General features: G+C 26.9%; 1 protein-coding gene across 1 annotated transcript; it reads right to left on the reverse strand.

The window, feature by feature from the left end:
- Positions 1-7,642: 7,642 nt before the first annotated feature.
- Positions 7,643-24,936, reverse strand: LOC147066671 (uncharacterized). The gene is made up of 3 exons (XM_085955084.1): positions 24,078-24,936; positions 23,092-23,993; positions 7,643-7,651 (listed from the first exon to the last, which is right to left on the reverse strand). The coding sequence occupies exons 1-3, from the start codon at positions 24,934-24,936 to the stop codon at positions 7,643-7,645; spliced, it is 1,770 nt and encodes a 589-aa protein (XP_085811210.1).
- Positions 24,937-25,968: the final 1,032 nt, after the last annotated feature.

Below are 25,968 nucleotides of genomic sequence, written 5' to 3' on the forward strand. Positions count from 1 at the left end.
TAAGTTATGAAAATGAAATAAGGTCAATGGTAAGGGTAAGTAATATATAAACATAACAATGATAAGATTGTAATATGATGCATGAAATCACAAGAAAGAATTTAAGATAGTTAAATAAGAAAACCCGAAAATTTTAATGCTTTTCATTTTTATAGAAATGAAATCAGATAATCCTGCAATTTTCATAAATTTTTGTATGTTTTTTGCTTGTTTACCACAAAAGATACAATTGCAATATTTTTAAACATTTTTTTTTATGCATAGTGCAAGACGAGTTCCGATGTAGTATATTAAATCCCTTTGAATATATTATTTATAAGAATAATGTTTTGGTGTGTTTAGGATCACAATGGAAAGAATTCCATGTGCTCCTATTCATCCAAACCTTAAAATAAATACTTTGTTTGTGAACAATTCTAGAAGAATTAACATATCAGTCGATATACTCCTTAAAATTTGATTTAAATTACATAATTTTACTTCACTAATACATTTCACAATGTCATCTTAATGTAATTTATTAGTGAAATTATTTAATGCATCATTATGAATCGACTAGATCTGAAATAGATTAAAATTTAGATTATGTCAAAAGATTTACGATGGATTAAAATATATAGATTCAATCATAACATCATTAATGATTAAAATGTTTTGTGGTTCTTTTTGTAAAAATTTGTGAAATTTTTTCGTATTCTATTATGATTAATGTTGAAGTATGAATATATTATGCTTGAAAGTATACGACTTACTCAATAATATATTTGCTTCTATTAAAAATGCATAAAAATATAGGACTTACGTAATATATTATTTGCCTCTATTTAAAAATATACAAGATCCTTGAATAAGAATCTTTTCTTCATCACGAATTGATTATAATATCATCCTTAGATAAAAACCATTGAATCTATCATTTTGAAAAAGGAAAAAGGGATAAAAATTTAAATATAAATATGTTGAATAAAGCAAATTTATGAAATCTGAAATGGAGACCAAATATTTAAAACATTCAAAAACACATCATGGGCGTTTAATAAATGCACTAGGACTGTCTCTTAAATTGTTTATGTTTGTCACGTATTCAACCAACACCAATTCTTCCCTCGCTGATAGTTACACTATTAAAAATTTTATTGAAAAAATTGAAATGCACATTAAAAAATCAGAAGATCTATGTGAAAAGGGCATCTTTATGCAGCTTTATAAATTTGAACCTAGTAATGATCATACGAAACCTCAAGTGCAATCTAGAGAAGGTCTCATGAAAGCTTTAACCGGAATTTCTAAATTAAATACCTCTACTTGGAAGGTTAATAGTGATTTTATCATTATAAAGTTTAAGGTGAAAGATTCTAGTGTTTCAAAATGCTATAAAAAACCCAGCAAGGAATTAAAAGAGGCTGAAGAGGGGGTGGGTCTTGGAGTGCCAGAGAATACTAGCGCCAGTACTTCTGGAACTAGTGGGAAAATTCCATATGAACAGAAAGACAATGTTGCCAATACTAGTTCTAACGATGCTCTTAAAAGTAAGGTTGATCATTTAGCGGAACCATCTGGTGATGATGACCTCATATTTTCTGAAGATGAAGCCAGCAAAATTAACGAAAATATTTTATTGACGCTAATTTCAAACATAAATAGCCTAACTGAATCTGAATTCACCGACGGAGAAACTAGGAATAGCGAAACAGATGATTTTTTTATCAATATAAAATATAAAAATAAAACTAGTCTTCAGAAAGAACTCAATGATCAATGCAATGATACGTCTAAAGATGATAAATCTGTTAACATAAATGCATTTAATATTGAAATGGGGTCAAGTTTTGTATTTATGATCGAGAAAAAATTTTTTTTTGAAATAAAATCCACGATTCTCAAAAAACTATTTTCATTTCTCTTTAATTTCGAATTTCTTAATAATTCGAATTTAAATATTCTTTTGATAAGCAATATTGAATATGAGAATACATTAATGGTCGGTGATCAAAAAGAATTTTATTCGATAGTGTTGGAACATGATTTAGACACGGAATTTTCATTCAATAAGTATAATAAATATGGAACTACCAACATTTGCAAAAGATCATCAGACGATCTTTTTAAATTGAGACTAAGTACACCACTTCCTGCATTCAAAAATCGGGCTCCCCATTCTACTCCAGAGTCAATGAATTATCTTAAAACACTCGATACATTCAAATCTGCTTATTTTAAACTATTCAAACATTCCTTTGAAATGCATTTGAATGTTATTGAAACATACCCATATAGCCTGAATATTAAATATTCTATTATAAACATAAATCATAATTTGAATTACAGTTATAACCTTACTTTAGAGGGCTCTAGCGATAAATCATATTACGAAGTTTGCTTAGAGGATCTAAGCGCCAAATCAAATGATAATAAGAAAATAGAGAAGCATCTTCCTAACTGCTTGCCTTTATTTAAAATGTCAAAAACTAACACCCCGGTCGAGCTTTCTAATTTTCTGATAAATGTAGAATCTATATTGATAGCCATATTGGAAAATAGGGCGATACCATATAACACTTCTAACTATATGAGATTTTTGGAGCGTGATTTTATCTTCACAAGCAATGAATGTATAAAATCTGTGCCGCTATTGGGCATAAAAAATCCTTACTCTTCAGTCGTAAATTTGATACGTGATTGGTTTGAATCGAGAATGCAAAATATTTCTGTTTATCGCCCTATTTTGAATGAAAGTAGGAATGAGCCAGTAGATTCTGCAAATATCGTTCAAGAAAATGGCATTTTCGATCTGATGAATTGTCCATTTTTCATTCATTTTCTTAAACACAAAAAAATGCAAATCGTTGATCCAGGTGCCTATTTATGTCTTGAATTTGACATTCTTATGATTATAACAACTAAAAATCATGAAAAATATTATATGGCATTGAAGAAGTTAAGCAATCAGTGCATAGATCACGAAATTCTGAAACAAGAAATGGACAATTTGCTTATAAGATTAAGAGAAAGATTTTTTAAAATAAATACCACAAGCCTCCACGAATTCCAGAGTTTAAATTCTGGTTATATCTATGACATAATAAATACTATTGAAAATTTGAGAATCGAGTTATTGTCAGGTGTAGATAAACTTGATTTAAAAGTGTTGGGTATTAATGCATTAATAAAACATATGATTAGATTTACAGAACAACTTAAAATAAAAGAAAGTACATTTCAAGAAAAGAAAATCATTAAAAAGACCATTAATACGGCGGAAATTGAATCGTATAACAAAGAAATTGAATCTTATAACAAAGAAATTGAAAGTATGTTGGCTGAAAGTCTAAATTTGATGCTAAATCAATTTCAAAAAGGCGAATATATTTTAATTGGATTCATAAAATCTTCTTCATTAACACCAGATCTTGAAATATCCAATGTTAAAAAAGAAATTTCCAAATTAATGGAGAGTATAAACGCGAAAATAAAGACTGTGGATGATGCTAGTACATCATCTTATGGTCCTCCTAGCAAAAAAAATCGAATTCATTAAAAGTTATTGCATGTCTATCGTTTTTTAATGCTTATACATTTAGTATTCAGAGACGCTCTTGATCATATAAATTACAAATATAAATACAAAAACCTAATAAAAATAGATATTTTATTTTATAATTAAGCAAAAAAGTATAAAATTTAAATTATAAGTCTTTATATTGCCTCTAATTGATTTAAAACCTTTTCAATAATATAAATTTGTTTTTAAATTACGATCTGATGGCTGTAATAAATTTAAAAACTTAAATTCCTTCAATAAAATCTTCATATTTAGGATCCAACTTTTTCCATTGATAATGTTATCTATATACCCTATATAAAGGCAAAATTAGCAAAATATCCTCAATAAATATAATTTACATTTGTAATCATCTGACATGAAAACCCTGGGTTATATTTTACACTGAAAATATAAATAAACGGGTTTTTTTATCCCTATATTCATTTTTTTTAAATATTTGATGGCTCAAGATTTTACGTGGTGAATCTTTAAAAAAGATGCCATGGATATTAAACTACTTTTGATATTCCACGCGCATATCATTGGAATGAAGCCATAGGTTATTATATAATAATATTACACTCTCATAATGATATTCTTCATATATTAAGTGTATGCAGGTTTTGAATACATGATTTAAAGATGTTTAATATTTTTGCTTCTAAGTTGTACTATAACATTTCTTATCCTTTTTTGAACTTCCTTTGACAAAAAAATTATGCGTTTTTCGTATCTTTAGAGTCTAGTAATTGAAAATATTTTATGGGTACTCAGTATTTAGATACGTGAAAAACATAATCATGTATATCAAAAAAATTTCTTTAACGTGTCATACTAAATAATTTTCTTGGATAAATTCAAATATTAGCACGATTAAAAGTGTAATTAAGATATTTCATGCATCATGGACCCCTCTATAGTACATATTTTGTGTGCTGATACATTTAAATCATTTTACACCATCGCATATTTAGAAATTTTTTTCGTATCCCAACAAAAAACCATATGTTTAAAGTGGTCAACTTTTGGATAGAAATAACTCAAATAATATGTTATAATGTATAAAAATATAGGCAACTTTTAGAGCGAGAATTTTTATTTGATGAATGTTAATTGAAGAAAAATCGACTAACAGATATTCATTCGATCGGCAGAAACCGTGGAATTAATATTTTGGCACTTTTTTTTTAACTTTGACATGCAAAATATAATTTAAAACTAAGTAAAACCATAAGATAAAATAAGGTATCATGTTATAATCAGTGATGCCAACTTAAAAAAACCTACATAAAAAAAATTAGTTGATGAATTTCGCGACAGTAAACATGTAAAACCCGACATAAACCCTAGAAATATGATATTTAAAAGCTACATAGGAAAATAAAAATACGAAATAAGATGATTCATTGAGAAAAAACGTCAAGAAGATGACTAAAAATAAGTGTCGACTAAAAATCTTCTAAAAAGCCCTAAGAAGTTTTGCTTGGACAAATCAAAATAGCATTAAAAAAAAATTCTGGTGATAGGGAGATTTAGGGGGTTAAACATTAGATTGATGAAAATTATATTTATTTTATTATACCCTCCCCCCGAAATCCCCTGATTACTAATTTAATTATGGATACATTTGATTTTTAGATACTTATAGTTGTTTAAATAGAACTCTTAATTTATCTATAGAAAGCTTTTGTTGTTGATTCTTTCCATATCATAATGTTTACGATCTTTTTTTCTAAAGACTGATTAGCTCAAATGTATTCTACAACACCCTTTTGTATATATTTTATATATCTTTTTATTTGTGGGTTAATTTTGGTATACATAATTTAGATTTTATCTTAAAACATTGCGTGATCTATTTCCCGTGACCACATCATATCTATGATCTTGGCTATATCCTCCTCTCTTGCATCTTCTTAGATACCTCTACTATTTTAAATACCTTTATCAATTTTTCGCCCTCAATCCTACGATTTGTATATATGCCACGATTTGGTATGTGAATTCTAGTTCTCTCACAAATATCAATTTCATAAATTGCTAATTAAATTCAGTTTTGAACGAATAAAAAAATATGCTTAGTCTGAAAATAAGGAAAAGGATTTTGAAATAAATTAAATACAATGTTTAACGAAGGAAAAAAATACGCTTATCTGCACAAAAAAAAGGAAAAGTATCTAAAAATAAATACATTGTGAGCGGAGGAAAAAAATACGCTTATCTACACAAAAAAAGAAAAGAATCTTAATATAACACCTATAAATATATAAAAATACACCTAAAATTATAAAATATAATAATGATCAATATAAACATAAAAAGATGTTTAGCTTTAAATAAATTATTCGAACATATAATCTTCAATAATTCCTTTAAACAACAATAAATACTAAACATTTTATAATTTTTATGACATGCCATAGATTAAATACTTCGATTGTATTCTAACTAATTAATCTTAAAACTATTTACGCATCATATTTTGCGGGACGAACAAAGTGTAAATACTATAATAATTAAATAATTAATAATGGTTAAAATTTCATTTGGTTCTGAATAGAAAAAATCAAAACGCTCATAAAATAAAAGCCGCAATATTTTTTAAGTTTTTGATATTTGAATGCTTATACATTATTTATATGAATAGAAGCATATATCATAGATATTTTTGATCCATTTTATAGACATAACGCTGTTTATAAAGAAACATGATTTCTCATTCTTTTAAATTTACGAAAGTAGAATTTACCAATTAGTCGATATCCTGTAGATAAAGCCTGGTTTGTGAACATATTATTTGATTTTGTCCAATCCGAATTTTTTTTTAGCAATATAGGGGTGGTTGCCAAAAGGTTATGTTTTAAAACTATTTGTGATTTATTATCTCGTTTACAACCCCTTTATGAGCTCATGCTTATTTGTGGTATAATTTAATCAATGAACCCTTACATTAGACAGATATTTGTTTTCTTGTAGGTGATTTTGAAGGACATATTGATAATCCTTTGAACTCTCTACTTCTGTGTCATGGTTCACTCATCAATATCTTTTACATTCATTATACTAAACATAGTTTATTTTCCGTAAAAATTAAATAATTAAAGAATATATTTATTATGCTTAGAATTTTGTTGATGTTCATCTAATAGAAAAATTATAAATAGCTTTCCAGATACTTTATTTTTTTCTGACGAATTTATCAGACATTTAATTACACATTTTTATTTTCTTTTTCATAATTTATATCAGATTTTTTTTTAAATATGCACCAGCGGAAATTTCGTGAATATTTTTAATCTGTGCATCCATCTTTTGAAATAAAATAAATTGAAATTTAGGGGGAAAAATTTAATCGTATAGGATTTTTCTCTTCTATGCAGAGATTTCATTGAATTTCTTTACTTAGGAAATATTTTGAAAAAAAAATATTTTAGATTGTAATTACTCTGTTTTTTTATCTAAATTTTGGAATGGTATTTTTTATTTATATATTACACACCTTTTTGTACATTATTGTTATAAAAAATAAATTGTCATTATTTATAGACGCACATTATCATTTTTATATCTAAAACTTTCTTATCAGCCTTTTTTCGAGAAAAAAAATTCTTATCGCAATTTTTTAGAGAAAAAATCTTCCCTGTTTACTTAAATAAAACCGGTATTCGATTTTGTAATACTTTAAAAAAGCTGATGATTTTTTTATGAAAATTTGTGCCTTTTATTCCATTTTGACTCTGTGAACAAAGAATTTTCCCATATTTATCATCGAATATACCTCTTTTGTAATTTCTTGAAATAATTGTATTTGCCCGTTAATTTAAGTATATTCACTAAAAATTTGTCCTTTTTACTGGAATATACTTCTTTCATAATCATAAAGGGTTTTAAAATATTTGTATTAACTTATTTTTTTATTTAATTTCGCTAAAGAAAGAAACTTATGTTAATTTTTTAGGGAAAAGTCCGTGTTTATTTGTGATATTTCCTTTGTTAATTATTGATGCATTAAATTGATGGATAGGCATTACTATATATGTTAATTAAGAATAAGGGTGAAGATACCAGTGGTATTTAAAATCGAAGTATCAAGAACTTTCAACCGGCCTGTAACAGAAAAAGAAAATAAACCTTATGTAAACTTTCAATAAAAATAATTTTTTTAATTTATCAAGCCAACTATTTATCACTTATACGTTTCTTAACATAAAAAGTTATAGAAGAGAAATTAGGAAATAGTATTTTATCTTGAAATTTTATAAGTTCCTATAACAGGTTTGTGTCCTGTTTCGTAGTATAAAACATCCTTGAAATGAACATTCTGCACTATTCCTTGATATAAAATTCGAGAACAGTATCTCATGTGCTCGGATTTTTTGCTATAGTCGCCCGTTGGTGAAAATTCGATTTCCGAATCCTTAAATCCATTAAATAAATCCTCTATGTGATTGTATAGAAAATCAAAGGGCATTATTTTATCGTAGTCCATGTTATCTGATAGGCGATGCAAGTCTTCCTGTGATATTCTCAACCCGGTATCAAAATATCCAGTTAAAAAATTTGCACTATTTATCTGTTGTAAATTTGAGTAAACCGATTTTTCTATATGATTTTTAACCGAACTTGTATCTGGATTCTCGATATCATTTTTTCCGAAGTAATATTTACCATTTGTAAATGAGAGATCTTTATTTCGAAATTTGAATCCTGTCTGTGTCGATATATTTCGATTAAAAAGAGTCTTTTTGTGTTTATCTGTGTATAAGCCCATAATTTCATTGGATACTTCTTTTTTAACGAAAAGTAGAATACCCACATCATGTGTGAAATTCTGTGAAAAGAGTATGAAGTTGGGAGAATATCTTGAAACTTTGCGCTCGAAAAAGCATTTCCATTTGTTTCTTTCTGTTTGTTTTTCATCAAAAAATAATTTCTTGTAAGAAGTTGATATTTTTTGCAAAGACACAATAAAAAATGTTGTTTCATCCTCGATATCAAATTCAAAATCGTATGTTTCCGAATATTTTTTATCATTTATGCACCAATTTAGTATTTTAATTTGGATGTAGCAATCATCATTGGATTCTCTATTCTTCTGTTGCCCATTAATATCTTTTCCTAAATATTTGTAGGTTTGTGGGAAGTCATCAGATATATTTCTTTTTTCAAGCGCATGTTCGGGGATTGAATTTTGATGTTGATGATTTTCTCGAAAATTAACTTCTATATCTTTTTGCAAAATAGTGTTAATAATTTTGTCTTTGTTTTCATCCGTAAATTTACCACTGATTAGTCTATTTGCGTTGATCATCAAGTCCTCAAGTAGTCCCCCTAAACTTCTTTTCTCTCTCAACGGTAATTCGCTTTTTAGAGAATCTGTTCCCGAGTAAAAATTACTTAGTGCATGTCCATTTTCAACAAATAAAATTCTAAGAGTGTCCAGTATATTTTCATTTTTGTGATATTCAAAATTATTTAGGATGTAGTATTCAGTGATAATATATTGGGCTACATTTGTTCTATCTAAACAATCTAAACATGAAACTCTAAAAACAATATCTTTATCTTCAAATTTACTAAATACGGAATCCAGTTCCATAAAAAGCAAGTTTTTTAGTTTTCTATAGTCGTTTGTGTATTTATTTAAATCAAAATTTATATGGTCAATCTTATTTTTCTTTAATAGAAATGTGTATTTTTCTGTCAACTCTTTTTCATCTTCTCTAGAATTACTTAAGAGATTTACTGCAAGTATTTCTTTTTCTGGATACATTCTCTTTATATTATCGAAATGTCTAGAAAATGCCTCATTACTTACATCAATTTCTCTGCTATATTTTAGTTGTTTTCTCAATGGATTTTTATCTTGATACCAAAACAATGGAATCGAGCCTCTAATCAGTGTGATATCAAAAAGCGCTTTTTTCGCCGCGCTATCATAAATTTTAACATGCGTTTGAACAAAAAATGAGACGTTTCCATCATCATTTACACCCCGACACAAAAATCTAGGTCCTATTTTTTCAGTTGAAATAAGACTGAGTATTTTTATCACAAAATTTTGATCTTTAGTCTTTGTTGTTTTAAAATATCCACAGAAGACGAATGGTATCATGCTTACGTTTTCTGGAACTTCTGTATCCAATGTCTCAATATCAGATGACCAAGAATCGTCATCGGAGAAAACCAAATTCCTGTCATACCACGGTTTCCCTAAATTCAATAACTGATCGTTGTACGAAGATGACGAAATTTCTTCACCTATATATTTGAATCCACATGAGTCGTCCGGAATATCAGTTTCATATACGATATTATCGGTTACCTTCTGCTGGTTTTCGAGCTCCATGATCACAAGTTGATTTAATTTTCTATCATTTTCAATAGAAGATGTAAAATTGACTTCCATAATTCGATTCCATTTGAACCGATCATCATCTATATTTCTACTGCTATAATAATAGTTATTGTTTTCAATAAATAATGAAATTGATTCAGCTTCCTTTTCTACATATTTATAAATCACAGCACTTCTTCTTATTTTTTCACCGATTACGTACTTCACTTTAATTATTTTATATATCTTTTCTTCATGTTCTAGATTCATATTTCTAGTGCACATTGTTCCTGTCTGGTGGGATTTTTTAACATATAGAAGAACCTTACAGTGCTTTATTTCAATGATACCAATTATTGCATCAACATTATCAAGGTGTCTTGTTGTTATTTGATTGATATTGTCTATATCATCAGTGGACTCGATCTCAGCAGATAAGTTAACTATTACGGGATCTTTATCATCAAAACATATTATGTATGTATCTGGTATGTTACTGCTTCTTATATGATTCATCTTCAATTTCAGATTCCTCTTGTTCTCGTTTAATAAAAGGGGTCGTTCATGTATTATATCTACATATTTAGGGGCAACCAATGATATTTACCCCGTTTTGAAATTATGTTTTGAAAAACTTTATTTATTTAAGCTTAAATTTAGATATCTAATAATCCTGTCGAAAAAATTCGATGAATTCTCCTAATATGGATTTAATTTCGTAAATATCATAATCAATTTATAGATAAAAATCTACACTAGTACGAAATAAAAAATTAATCACCAAAGTATCCAAAATTGATAAATTAATTGAATTTTATTGATCCATTTCTTTAGTTTAATGAAAAAGGCTGTTCATCAAATAGCATAAAAATAATCGGGAATTTCTATTTTTATATCATAAGATCATGACTTTGAATAATTATGAAAAATACTACAATATTTTATTTATATAGATTTTCTATATTTTTTTCCAAAGTTTACTATCTCTATGAAGCGTTTATATTTGAAAATTAAAAAATATAATTTGTTTTCAGCGCTCCTTTAAATTAAATACGATTTGTATGAACATATGTTTTTTAAGAATATTAAATGCGCCATACACATAAGATTATACTACACTTACTTCTAATGACTCAATTTAAGACTCGAAAATTTAAATATAAGATGCCGAGATAAACACTAAAACGCAAAAATAAATATAAGAAAAATTAAATAGCAATGTTAAAACTTTTTTAAAAACATCTTTTTTCAGTAGTACAAAAAAATATAAAATCAGCCGGAAAAAACTATCTTGAACAGCCAAGCATTAAATCTTTACAAGTCTAGTTTAAATTGAATAAGTTTGCTTGATAATTTTTTTTTGTAGGAAAAATTTTAAATCTTTATTTTTAAAAAATCATTTTATTTATTTCATTTGATTATTTGTTTTATTTAAACTTCGTACGATAATCACGCATTATTAATATAATGTGTATTTACAAACATCATTAAATCTTAAAATGCCCATAAAAACAAGATTTATTTCCTATTTTTAAACATAACTAATACCTTTTAATTTCTATTTCTCGTTAGCGCGAATATTTATTAAATTATTTATCATCTACCCCTCTGGTTATAAAACTGGTTTCAACATACGAAAAAACACGATTTTTATCAATAAATAATAATATTTTTAGATATGATATATTTAATCCGTATTGATTCTGACACAGTCTAATATTTTGTGATATAGGTTTAACGTATATATTTGTTTAAACATTTGAATTTTTTGCTTAGCATATATGGAAATCGTAATGTTTTAATGAAAAAAAATATGGTTTAGTCCAAGCGACTTAGTATGGTTTTACAGATGGGTAAATTATTTATTTACAATGAATTGGGAAATAAAGAAAAAATTATTTTTATAAACGAATTAATCACACTTTTTCTCTTTATATTTTTTATAGCAAGATTGTTCAGCTGTATGATTGAAAAATATTTAGTTTAGTAAAGTGTATCTGAATAAAAAATAGGATTGCTTCCAAGATAATTTTATCATTTAAGATATTGAGTAAAATATTAAAAATAATTTCAAATACATATGATCATTTATTCTATAATATTGAATGAATTCTGTTTTAATAATTTTAAATATAAATATTCAAAATGGGCTCTTTATTGTATAAAATCACAATATATTTACTTCTTATTCAATGATATTATAGATTAAAAAAAACGCTTCTATTGAAGAAATATTTAGATGGCTGCTTTCTAGTTAGCCTAACGACAAATAATAATATTTATCAATTATTTAAGTATAATTTTTGCCTTAAACATTTTTTGATGATATACACACCCTTAAGAAGCAATTAAAAAGGCATTTAATTTGATTTCAAAAGTTCTTGAATATATGACTTTAAGCTTTAAATTTTTATTCAAAGCATGAATTTTTAAAATCTTTTTGTTTTTTCAAAATACACATGCGAGCAAATTAATTGCTCAAATGTTGTTTTTATAAATTGATTGAGCCCTCTTGATCATAATGATTTTTTTAAACTTCGCTATATTTTTTCCGCTTGTTTACATAGTTAGAAACTCAAACTAGCATTAAATCATATATAAAGTTTTTTGTAATATTAAAATATTTATAGTTTTACATCAATGTTTATAGTATACTGAAATATACCAAAAAAATACAATTCTGTTCTGTATATTACGATTCGCCTTATGCCTAGCGTCTTTTATTGAATTCCCTTTTGACAATTATGTGATACAGTGAGATTTCAGTTAATAAATTTTAAAATTACTTTCACTGTAACAAGTTATCCTTCATCTTCAACTAAAAAAAAGGGTTTTAAATGATTTAAAAACAATTTCTCTATTTTTTAGGCATATTTTTTAAGTTTCTTAATTATTAGACCCTATTCTAAAAATTTAATATGAATATGTTAAAAAAATTGACCATAGCGATAAAACTGTATCTTATATCATATAAAAATATTTTTTGTGCTACTTATGCAATAAATATTATCCAACTATAAATTATTTATTTCGCTTATATTTGTTCGCTAAAAAATTAAATATTGAAAATAAAGCATTGATCCGCCATGTTTAAAAAATTTTATAATATCACACAATAAATATTATTTTAATTAAATTAAATTTATGATTTTCTAGAAATTTTGTATTAAATAAAAATAGTTTCTAATTCTATACAGTACCGATATAAAAAACCATATGTAGAAACCTTTATTTTTATTGCATTAAAATCTTATTTTTTTAATTTTTTATCAAAGAAAAAAAACCTTTTTCGCATGTTTGTTACGAATATAACAATACAGGTAGAATGGATTGTTCCCTAAATTTTAAATATTGGTAAAATCACACCTTAAATACGAAACACAATTACATTCCTTACCCAAATCAAAATATGGCTAGTTTCAAAATAAAAAAAGTCGTTTTTTTTAGAAATTCGATTTTACTACTTTGATTGATATAAAATTTTATTTAAGTGTATTGGGGTTACCAAAGCTCAGAAAACAGGCGTATTTATTTTTTTTTGCAAAACCTGCAAATTGAAATTCTTTATAATAAAAAAATGCAGTTACTCGGTAATATTCGAATATAAAAAGGTCCATAAATATATTGCTTGCAGCATTCAAGAATAATGGCGATTTATATTCTGTAAAAAGAGGCAATCATGACCATAATGTTTTTTTCATAAATTTTATATTCGTCAATATAAACGAAATTTAGAAATGAATGTATGGGAATCTAGTATTTAATACATTAGCTTGTTGTTTCATATTTCTTTCATCAAATAAAAATAAAAAAATTTCTACTAAACGCTTATCGAAATATTTTTACTTCTCACCTATATATTATTGAAATTTTTATTTGGATTTCTTTTTTTTATATTGTTATATTCAATATATTTTATAGTAGGGTTATAACATTCTCAAAAATGTAATGATCAAAGTACAAGGATATTTTATGCGTAAAACATATTCTAGAAATACACAGGATATGAGTAATATCAAAACTAAAACTTTTAAGTTCATCTATCTATATTTAGTTTGTGTTTTTAAAAAATATTTTTAGCATATATGCACTATAAGTCTCACAAGCACAATGTACTTAAATTTGTCAAAAACAAGACACTTAAACTTATCTCATTTGAAAGAAGAAGAGCAGTTGATGGTGATAGACCAAGGAAGGGTGTCAAAAGATGTATCAACGAGTTTGTAATATTACCAATAGGCAGACTACGTCTCAATAGATATAATTTTTTAAAAAAACTTAACCCATAAATAAAAAATCATGTTATTTGTCAAAAATATATTCTAATAGAAGGCAGGCAAATTAAAACCGTTATATTAAGACAAACTGAGTCTTAACCATAGAGTGGCATTTGAATAAAACATAGATCGAAATAATATTATTATAATAGAATGCTTTTGAATTCAATTTCGATTTTCAAGAAGATTTAATTGCAAACATTATTATTGATCCTTCGAAAATTCTTTTCTAAATTTTTATTAGCGCAATAAAAGCAATAAAATAAAAATAATAATAGGCTAATAAAATTTATTTTAGTCAAAATATTCGTAGCAACGAATTAAACTTTTATGATTTTAAATTTATTTGAAAATAAATAAATACTTTAGTTCCTGTCTTCTAAATACAGATCTAGAGTGCTTAAAATTTAGATATACCTAGGCTATATTTTAAAAAATCATCTTGGATTTATATCATAAAAAAAATACAAAACGTTTTATAATAATTAATAAATTATACTATTGTAAAAATATCAAATCTTATATTTTATTTTTGATATCTAATTATATTCTCTGTCCTCTTTTGAGACTGTTTTTTTCACTACTTCTACTTCATTAGTAACGATTTCACCTTTGCTCATTATACGTAAAGCTAAGAACCCGCTTCCACCAAAAATTATGAGCAAACCTGTTGTAAATCCTTTGAATTGCTCGATGCTATAGTGTTCAAAGTCTTGAAAGTAAATCCCGGCGGTAAGCACACTAAATAAAGACCAGACAACATGAAATACTGGTATCACAAGTAGGGCGTCGTAGTGCCTTAAAGCTCTGTTTAACCAATATATTTGCAAAAATGTGCAGCACACAATCATGATAAAGAACATATATGTTACACCGTGAAGGAATTGATTATCACCGCTCATTGTCTTGTCAATCATTTCTCCGAAACTTTTGGCAAATAAAGTGGTTAATGATGCAATCACACTTGATAATCCCACATAAAATAAAATCATGAAGTAAGACAAAAGAACTCCATTCTCTTCATAGTGGATTTCGTTTCTTTTGAGAAAACCAAATATATCATCGGGCATGCCCCAATCCGAATTTGTCTCAATAAATTTTATGGCGACGAAAAGTGTCGTGATCAGAGCAAGCACAAAAGCAAACCATGACACTGTTTCTTTTCTCTGGTACATCTTGAGAAGTTCGCATAATGAAAAAACCTTGTGCGATCTTCCACTATTCATGACGATGACAGAAGACCCCGTGAGAACAAATACAATGGAAGCAAAATCTTTCCATGTAAATATCTCTTGGTTTATTAGTGGTGCAAAAATACTGTTGGCAATAAGACCGACTGCTCCAAGGGATGCGAGCAATGATTGGTTTCCAAAGATATACGAACTAAACCCCGAAATCTTTCCTGCGACATATACGAGCACACCAACTGAAAAAAGTGAAGTTTCTATTCCGAAAAAAGTAACTTTAGGTTGTGAATATGATTTTTTTTGAAGGTTAATTCCAATATTAATCAAAAGATTTCCATTTATAGAAAGAAGAACACCAATAATCCACGAACCTCCATTTTTAGATTCACATTTATATTCACCACTTTTATTCATTAAACAACTTTGTTTAGCATCACATCCATTTAAAACACTCGGTCTTGAAGAGATACAATCCTTTCCTTCTGGAACCGATCGGCAACAGTACTTCGAATTGGCGTTAGTATCTGATTGTTGGTTCTCACATTCATTTTCTATTCGGCATTTTGCTGAACAAGCAAGTGGTCCGTAAAAAAAATAAGAAGCACAATCTGTTGGTGTTGCACATCTTCGGCCTGGCTGCAGTAACTTTTGGCAAATGTTATCTACACAAAAAAGTGAGTGAATATCTGGACGGGATTTTGACCAACAGTCTTCGTCATGCACACATGATTGGGTGGTTTGTTGAAATGGTGCAATAAGAAGAAGTATTGTTAGAAATCTGGTATTATAAAATAGCATGGATATATTGGAATTAATTTTGATATTGAAATTAATTTTTATTTGAAACAGTTTCACTTATATTGAAATAAATATATGGAATTATTTTATTGTATTCATTCGCATTATTGTGTATTTAATATAAATGAATCTTTAAATTGTATGGTTTGCCTTTCTAAGTACATTTTAATGTTTTTTTTCCTCTGTCGATTTTTAATATATGCAATAATTTAAATATATTCTAAATATTTAAGTTTTATATTTAGCATAATTTCAAATCAAAAGGGTGTATATTCCATGATATTGAAATACTGCAAATATTTTTATTTATTAAAAACACATGGGCTGTCAAATCTCATCTAGATAACTTGATTGTATATATGTTATGTTTATTGCACGTTCTAAAATATTATGTTGATTAAAATAAGGAAAATATTTTAAAGGACAATAAAAATATTACTATCTTACAAACAATAGTTTTCTCATTTAATTACCAACTACTTCAAGAAATTTAAATGCTCAGTTGTCATTTTTTTTTATTAACTGTAAATAATGAGATTACGGATACTACTGTATGATGATAATAGTAATTTATATATCTTTTTTATAAATTTTTATTTTAACACCGAAATAATTAATTATTTTATTATAGATATTATGCCATGCACTTATAATTTATTTATACACCAAGCAAAATATATTATCCAATCATTATTATTAAATTATCAAAAAATTCAATTCTCATAAATTATGTGATAATAATTTTATTTTAGGGCTAAATTATTCTTTATGATTTTAGTATTTTTTCTCGAGCACAACTTGCTTAATCTCTCGTGCGCAAAGCGTATTAGTACTTTCGGCTATTTTCTCCCCTCTGAAGTCTTCTTCAATGCCTCTTCTCTGTTCAAGACTTATTAATTCAATGGTTTTCCTCATTCCAAGGTTTGCATATATGCATCAATCTGGTCGGTTAGTTCGATTGCTTTCTGATACTTTTTATGATAGTTGCCCTATCATTCCAAGTTATAACATGTGGAATAATTTTTGTCTTAGACAGTGAAAATATAGACATATTCTAAACTTTATTCCTACTTGTAAATTCTGAAAACACATGGTAATATACTTCATAAATGCGATGATGCTATATGAATTTATAAAATAGCATAAGTCGTATATTAAACTTTTAGGATATCAACTATATCTATAAATCGACAAAAACCATATAATCAATAAATGCTGGAATTAAAAGTCTTAAACTAAGAAGATATTTTGACTTAGAACAAAAAAACGATGACTTTCAATTGCGTTTTAATAAATATGTGATTTTTAGCAATAAAGGTTTTTACAGAAGAGTTTTCATATGCAAAACAAAATTAACCGCAGATATTTTTAAATTTATTTTTGAGAAATCGAAAAAACCCTTTTTGTGAGAATGTCGTAGTAATTAATTGTTACTTCATCTGTTTTTTTATTTGTTCTTAAGTTTACCCTAAATAAGATTATATTTTAAGTAATTTAGTTTACAAATTTTAAAATAATTTTATGTTTCAAATATTATCAGCATATTCATTTAAATGATATTTCGATTTTCTTTGAGTTAGAAGGTTTACATTTTGCATATTTTTATAGTATCGAATTAAACAATAATTCTAGATACGATCTTTTTTGTTTAATGTAACGATAAGAGCTAATCAATATTTATTTTTTAAATAGTCTTTGATCATTGAGAACCAACTTGGAAATATTGAATGCAAACAAATATTTGTGGTTAGGTCTCAAATTCCGTTACTTTTGATGGTAGTAACCTTTTAATACTGAATATATTTTGGTATTATAGTATAATAATGAACTTTCTTCATTTTTACAGCTAAATTATATTACAGTATTAAAAAATAGTTGTTAACGATTTCACTGCCCGTCGTAGATAATATAATGCAATAACTATTTTATTATTAGACTATATACGATAATATTAAACTTTTCATGGCTTAATTTTATTTATGCACATTTAAATATATTCAATCTAAATTTAAGATTGTTTCTCTCAACAGATTATATTTAAATCGTTTGTAATAGTATAACCTTTAAGATCCTAAAAATACATATTCTCTTTTCAAATTTTGATATTTCAAGTGTTTTCCTTAATCCCGTTGTTTGTGCGTGTGTTTAATTTAGTATTCTCAACTCCTTAATTTATGACTTATGCTATTAACCATTTATTTCATAAATTATTTCTAATTAATTATTAGAAGAGAAAAAAAATTAAGGAACGAATATGACATGCAATATTTTGTGATAATACAACAACATTAACTTATCTTATTTCTTAATAATATTAAAATAACTAATATAGGTGCAAAAACTTGTATTTTCATTTTTTTAATATATTAGGCTAAAACAAATAATATGACTTTTTATTTTAATATTTAGAATTTTAATTTAACACTAGGTTTTGAAAATTCGATTATTTTTAAAAGTTACTTGTATAATTTTATTTCGAGCAATAATTTCCATCTTTTATTCATTTTAATTATATATGAGGTTTTGATATAATCGATTATTTTTTTAAATTTTTTTGAATATTTTTATTTCGAGCGATAGCTTCCATCCTTTATTTATCTTTTGTATATTTTACCAATAAACTTTTTATTCTTTTAGCAATATTTACTGAAAGTCTAATTTAAAAGGACACAAAATTATTAACGGTATTAACATATTAAATATATAATTTCATTTTTTTGAGACACTTTTTAAGGCTTATTGATAAAAGTATTTTCTATAATCCTTTCCCATAATAATCATTTTTTATTAAATCCACAAAATCTTTCAGTCAATAAGAGAGATAAAAATTTAGATTATTAAAAAATTGTTCTATTTTAAAAAGGATAGAAATCGACAAAATATTTAACAATTTTTATTTATACCACTCCCAAATCTTGCTGTTTTTACTATCCCGCAAATAATAGGGGATTTCGAGAAATTCTTTTATTCCCTCTAATGAGAAAGTAATTTTATCATTTAAAATTTTACTAATTTTTAAACCTCCACTCATATCATTATATGTTTTAGTTTTTAAGTTAAAAAATAAAAGAACACTTTTGTCCTCTACAGTTTCTTGAATATTATATAAATACTCTTCATCTTCCAATTCTCTTGGAATTTCCATTTGCTTTCTACTTTGGCATATCCTGCCGCCAAATAGATTACAAATTTGCTCAAAATTTTGTGATTTTTCTATATTTTTTCTTGAAACCAAAATAAATGGTTTATTCTGAACCTCTAAATGAGATTCAAATCTTTCGAGGTACTCATTCTTTCTAATATTCATTTGTATATTGTTTATGCAAATATTTGTTTGTATATAAATTAGAAACTTGCTATAATTAATTTTGTTTCATCATAAATCATGGTGTATTTTTAGATTCCAATATGATTTAAATATTTTCTAGAATAAAATAACTATAAAAAATAATAATGTACACCTTTTAAAATAAATATAGAGACATATGTAATATATATTGTTCATATAATCAAATTCATAATCATGTATTACCTATCGTGTTTTTAATATAAAAATACGATTTAAGAGTATAATATTGATTTTATGAAAGAGCAAATGTTAATTTTGGATCAGAATTTATATAAGATTAAATTAGATTGATCATTTCATATGGATCAGAATTTATATATAAGATTAAATTAGATTAATCATTTATATGGATCAAATTTTTGTAATAAAAAATCCAATCAAGTATATTATTTAGCTGTAAGCACGAAACTAGTTTACTTTACAATTAATATTTAGTAATCTATAACAAATAATAATATCAGGCAGGTATAAAATGTTTAATAATATTCGAGTGAATTAATCATAATATTAACATGTAAAAAAGGTTTTGTGGAATATATAAAACCTTTAGGATAAATCAATTAATAGTATTTTTTTATATTAGAAGCCATGTGTTTTTTTATATAAATTAGCAAGTCATATTTTACAAGCAATTTATTTTCCTTGATGATACCAATATTGTTAACAGTGATAAATAATTAAGATTGTATATATTAAACTAAATATATCAAGACAAAAATTATTCCATATGTTATAACATGGGACGGTGTGGTTACACGATATCATAGAAGGTACCTGAAGGAACTAGATGTCACGAACCAGGTTGAGGCATATATGTAAACCTTGGGATTGAGAAAAACCCTTGAATTAATAGGACACGAAAGAAGGAGGGGCATTGAAGAAGACCTTGGAGAGGAGAAGATAGCCGAAAGTATAAATACGCTGTGCGTACAGAGAATCAAGCAAGCTGTCCCTGAGAACAAAAACTAAAATTACGACTATAAATATGGCCCATAAATAAAAAATAATTTAAACTGAATATATTATATGACTGTATAAAAGTCTATACAAAAAAATCAATTTATTTTTAGATATAAGCAAGCTTAATTCTATAAATGAATGATAATATTCACATTTTCAAATACTATATTATTTTTATGGTGTACAGAATTCCATACAAATACTGGTAGGTATTTGGACATCTGAATACATTAGCGTCACAAAATTTCATATTACATGATCAAATTTATTTCCACAGTACAAATTTTTTTTTAATGTTGAATGTGACACAAATATAATACAATATACAATACTTTTATTCAATTGCATACTTATGCCAGATACAAATATAATAAATTAAAAATGGTGCTAAATATCATTAATTTCTTGGTAACGCGAAATAAAGTCCAAAATAGTAATAAGAACTTAGATCAAATGATGTGGGTCTGTCCTTTTATAATTTAAAGAATCAATGCACATTATGATTGAAACATGATGGCGGTATAACTTAATATTATACATAGAAAATTATATAAACAATTTTATTTCAAATATCTTCTTTTTTTGTTTTTATTGATGAGTTAATTTGATTTTTAGAAATCTTATCACATTCAAGTAAGATTTCTGATTGCTATATAGTACAGATTTGACTTATACCTCTTTCCATCTCATCATCTTTACAACCTTCCTCAATGAGCTTCTTCTTTCGAGACTTATTGGTACGAGTAACATCCTCAATCCTGCTGTTTGTGTATATACATCGCTTCTGTTGGTATTCTCAATATAGAACTTATGGTGCTAAAACATAAATGTTTTTGCCTAAAATCAAATGTTTTATTTTGTAGTTTTTGTAAAGATTTTGCCACAAACTCAATTACAGATTTAACATTAAACAATTTTAAGCATAAATATCGGGAAAATAATAATAAATAAAAAATTTGTAATATTTTCTTGAAGTAAATAAAAACAATTAAATAATGAAAGAGCTGGCATCATATAACATCTAGAAATTTTTAATGATAGTTTTGTGATTTTTTATTGCCTTTATATTAAATTTATATGTGTTTATGAAGTTTATTTTGTTTTTAAAAAATTGTTTCTATCACTTTTTATTGATTTGGATATTGTGTTGTGTTTTTATATTATCTGGAACATTTGTTTCTTATTCTTCATATTAATTTTCTTTATATGATGTTGAATGTGTTTTTTATTTCGATAACTAGCATCCAATCGTCTTTTTTGAGGTCATCTTTGAAATGCTCTTTCAGGCAGTCGATGTCGCTTCTGTTCATTTTGCTCCATAGAATATTTTGATCGTCGAAGTGTCTTTTATACATTCTTGGGGTTCCGTTTGTTTCGATTTTTATTGCTACATTTTCGCCTGTCTTGGCGGTATTAACAGGCTTCATGTTGTTTTCTATGCTAGTTACTTTTCCGAGGGACATACCACATTCCAGAATAATTTCGGTTCCTACTTTTAAAATTCCCACGACAGAGACGCCCATTATTAGGGGGCTTCTTTTATTCCATACGCTGTTGGGAAGAATTGTGAGTTTGCATGGGAAAGTTGGATTTACAGCAGCCTTTTTCTTTGAGCGAAGGTCTTCAGTGTATTTTGTGAAGGAGTCTAAGAGGTGGTAAATTATATTAGCACTAAATATTTTAACACCTAATCTTGATGCTTCTTCCTCAATTTCTTTATCTATTTTCACATCGAAGCACAGCATTAAAGCGTTTTCTGGGCTTCGCTCTAACATTGAAGCAGTTTTTTTCACATCCTTGAGTCTTATATTTCCAAGGTCTATGCTTGATACTGGGACATCATTTGTGTCAAGAAATAATAAAAGTGCTTCTAAAGACCCAAGCGTTGATGCTTGAACATGAACACCGAGTTCAGAAAGCTTAATGCTTCCAAAGACTGAACTTTTCTCATCTTCTACCATTCTTTCGGCTTCTTCATCAGTTGAGGCAATATTACTAGCACTTTTTTTAGAAACTTTAGAATTCGAAGCATAGATTTTGTTAGAATTTTCATCTATTTTATCAGTTATTTTCGAAAAACCGCCGTCAATAAGATTTTTGTGAATGTTAATCGGATTGTTTTCATTTTTACTGATGGAAGTTTCTTTAATTTTATCTTCCTTTTTCTTAGCATTAATGTTTTTATGCTTAATAGCATTTGTATTACTTTTTCTTTTGTCTACAATTCGCTCTTTCTTATCCATTTCCCTTTCGATTTTTCTACTTATGGTCTCATTCGACACAGAATCATCGAAATTATCTATACGAACCTTGGAATCAATATTGATTTCATTTTTACCCGCATTTATACTATTAATAGCGATCTGGTCTCTTGTGCTTTTCTTTCCTATGTCATTACTGCTCTTTAAGGTATCATGAATTTTCTTATTATTGTTTTCGATTCTGGTGCTTCTGTTTTTTAAATCATCACTCTTGGTATCATTAGTTTTAAAATCAATGTTCTCGGGTTTTGTGATTATATTAGTGGTCCCATCATCTTTAATATCCACATGTGCGGCAAAATTATTGGCGTTATCATTAATATCTTGTGAATGATTCTTAGGATTAGCAATTATTTTTTTCTTTCTTATGATCTTTACAATGCTCGTTCCAGGAATAACCTTTTCCAAGTCATTTGCTGCTATTCTCACACCACAACTTCCTTTCGTTTTCTTTACCAGAGCACCTGTACCCTTTATTCTTGTTTCTCTGCATGCATCCGGAACAATAACAGTTTTTACGGTTGTAATAATGGGCTTTTCGAAAGTTGCAAGACAAATGCGATCGCCTTCGCGTAATTCCCCGTTTGAAAGAATTGCATCGACTGTAGTTCCATATCCCTCAACATTTTTTGTTTCGAGAACTGTACATTCAAAAACCTCCGAATCAAAAAGAAGCCTTTTCAAAAGATACTTAGAGCTGAATTCTATGACCATGGATAAAAGATCCGGAATTCCCTCTCCTGTTATCGCACTTGTAGGAACTAAAGAAACATACTTTAAAGGATCGGGATTGTTATTAAATAAACATGCATTGATACCAAGTTCATTTAGTGCAAGTATAATTGTTGAAAGCCTTTCTTTGAAATGTTGTTGTGCTGTTTTATTTTGTTTATCATGTGAAAAACGAATGAAACTGGAAGAATCGTCGCTATCATGAGCTTTTATATTATTTAAGTCTTTAAATGTTTCATTATTTTTTTGAATAATTGTTTTATCATCTTCAAAAGTCTTCCATTCAAAAAGTCTATCTATTTTATTTAATGCCACAACAAAGGGAGTTTTTCTAGCTCTAAGCAATTCAATACTTTCTCGGGTCTGCATTTCAATGCTATGCATTATGTCGATTACAAGGATTGCAATGTTACATAATGAAGATCCCCGGCTTCTGAGATTAGTGAAAGACTCGTGACCTGGAGTGTCAATTATAATGACACCTGGTAACTGATCAAAAGTTTGATTTTCCAAACTTCCTTTTTTATTATTTTTTATAGTTTTTTTGAGTCTAGAAGTTGGTCTATCCATAGAACTTTTATGTAAATCTTTAGGAATTCTATTGGTAATCCCATATTTTTCGCATAAGTAATGAATAGGAAAAAAAGTAGCCCCAATTTGCTGAGTAATCCCCCCTGCTTCTCCAAGCTGAACATTAGTATGCCTGATACGGTCTAAAAGCTTTGTCTTTCCTGTATCTACATGCCCAAGAATGCAAAGAATAGGGCTTTTATAAGGCGTATCCAAATTAGGTGCCATATCTTTATTAAAATCGAAACCTATTGCATCTTTATTTTCCATTGAAGTCGCCCCATCTTTCGATATAAGACCAGACTTTTCATCATCATGATTATCTTTATACATAATTTCCTCTTTATCATTAACTTTGCTAACTACTACTCGGTCAACATTATTTTTATATTTTGCTTCTTTAGCAGTCGCACTATCGGCTCTTATAGAAGAACTGGTTTCCTTTGGCCCTGACCATTTTTCTTTATTACTGTCACTCCTCAAAAAAGCAAACCTAGGCATTTTTTTAACCTCCCTTCGTTTCTTTTCTTCTTCCTCTCGCTTCTTCTTTTCTTCTTCCTCTGAAAGACGAAGCAACTCCATCTTTTTCTGAACTTCCTCTCTTTCTTTATTTAATTTCTTCTCTAATGCCTCGGCTTCAGCAATGGCTTTTTCTTCCGCTATCTTCTTATCAGCAATGGCTTTTTTGATCATATCAATTGAACCTGCTGGTCTTCGGGATGAGCGGCCAACATTCGATCCTGGTTTCATATTGGTAACCACTTTCTTTGCATCAACTTTATTATTGCCGTCTGATTGTGTTGCAACACTTCTTTTAACACTCGAATTCTTCTTTACTTTAGAGGTATCTGATTTTTCTGTTTCCTTAGAAGCCGTTTCAATATTTACTAAATCCTTTTTATCGAGATTTGCTGACTCCATGATATTGGAGCCATCAATTTTCACATCATTATTATTACTAACTTCTTTTGTGCTAGTATCTACTGCAGCCTTAGCCCCTCGACCTTTTTTACCGTTATTCTTATCCTTTCTTCTGACCATTTTTACTCCACTTATATTTGAAATATCTTCTTTCTTCGAATTCCCTGACATCTATTTTTTGGGTATGAAAAATCACTTTGTTATATAAAATATATATCGCTTATTTAATTTAAATTGCTTGATATATATTTCAAATCATATTTTAATGTCTTTTATGATTTAATATTCAACATCTTTGATGCTCATAATACAAATAAAATTAAATTTTAATATCGATTAATATATGAAATCAATATTCTTTATGATTTAATATTTCTAATCTTTGATACACATTAATACATATAAAAATAAATGATATGCGTATGATTATAGTCATTAAATAGCATTAAAATAAAATGTACATATGGAGTTATTTAATATATCATTGGGTCTACCTATAACGTCAATTTTAGGATAATTAAATTATAAACGAAAAATATTGTATAATTTTATATTTTATGTGTGTAATTCTGATATTAGACCTTTTTTATCTATATATTAAATATAATTTTAATCCTCTTTAGTCCGACACTACCAATGCTTTTAAATGATGTATTTCAGTACCAAAACTAAAAATCAAAAAAAAATTGAAGCGCATATTGTTGTTTGTTGCAATATTCACACATATTTTTTTATAAACAATTCCTCTTTTTAGCTAATAATCATAAATTTTTTATACTATTTAACTGAATTTTGCCAAAAAACCGCAGGCTTATTTTATTTTCAAAACAATTTTATACACTAAGAAAAAATTAAATTATTTTAGTTAAATAAATCTTAAATTTTTATTTTTTATTTAAATGTAAAAATTAAATACTTATTTCTCCCTGAATCCATTATAAACGATTTTTTAACTGTCTATTAAATATATTTTCATGCCTCGGAATATTTTTTTTCTTCCTGAATCCATTATAAACGAATTTTTAACTGTCT

Source organism: Rhyacophila brunnea, unplaced genomic scaffold (assembly GCF_057557595.1).
Source record: "Rhyacophila brunnea isolate RB1 unplaced genomic scaffold, BYU_Rbru_1.0 scaffold_41, whole genome shotgun sequence".
Lineage (NCBI taxonomy): Eukaryota > Metazoa > Arthropoda > Insecta > Trichoptera > Rhyacophilidae > Rhyacophila > Rhyacophila brunnea.

What these genes read in the sequence shown, in the direction of transcription:
- LOC147066671 (XM_085955084.1), bottom strand. Translation starts at nt 24,936, where the DNA reads ATGGAGTCAGCAAATCTCGATAAAAAGGATTTAGTAAATATTGAAACG. An exon ending in GGCTACTTTTTTTCCTATTC is followed by an intron (nt 23,994 to 24,077) that starts ATTACTTATGCG and finishes CAACTTCTAGAC; the next exon opens with TCAAAAAAACTATAAAAAAT.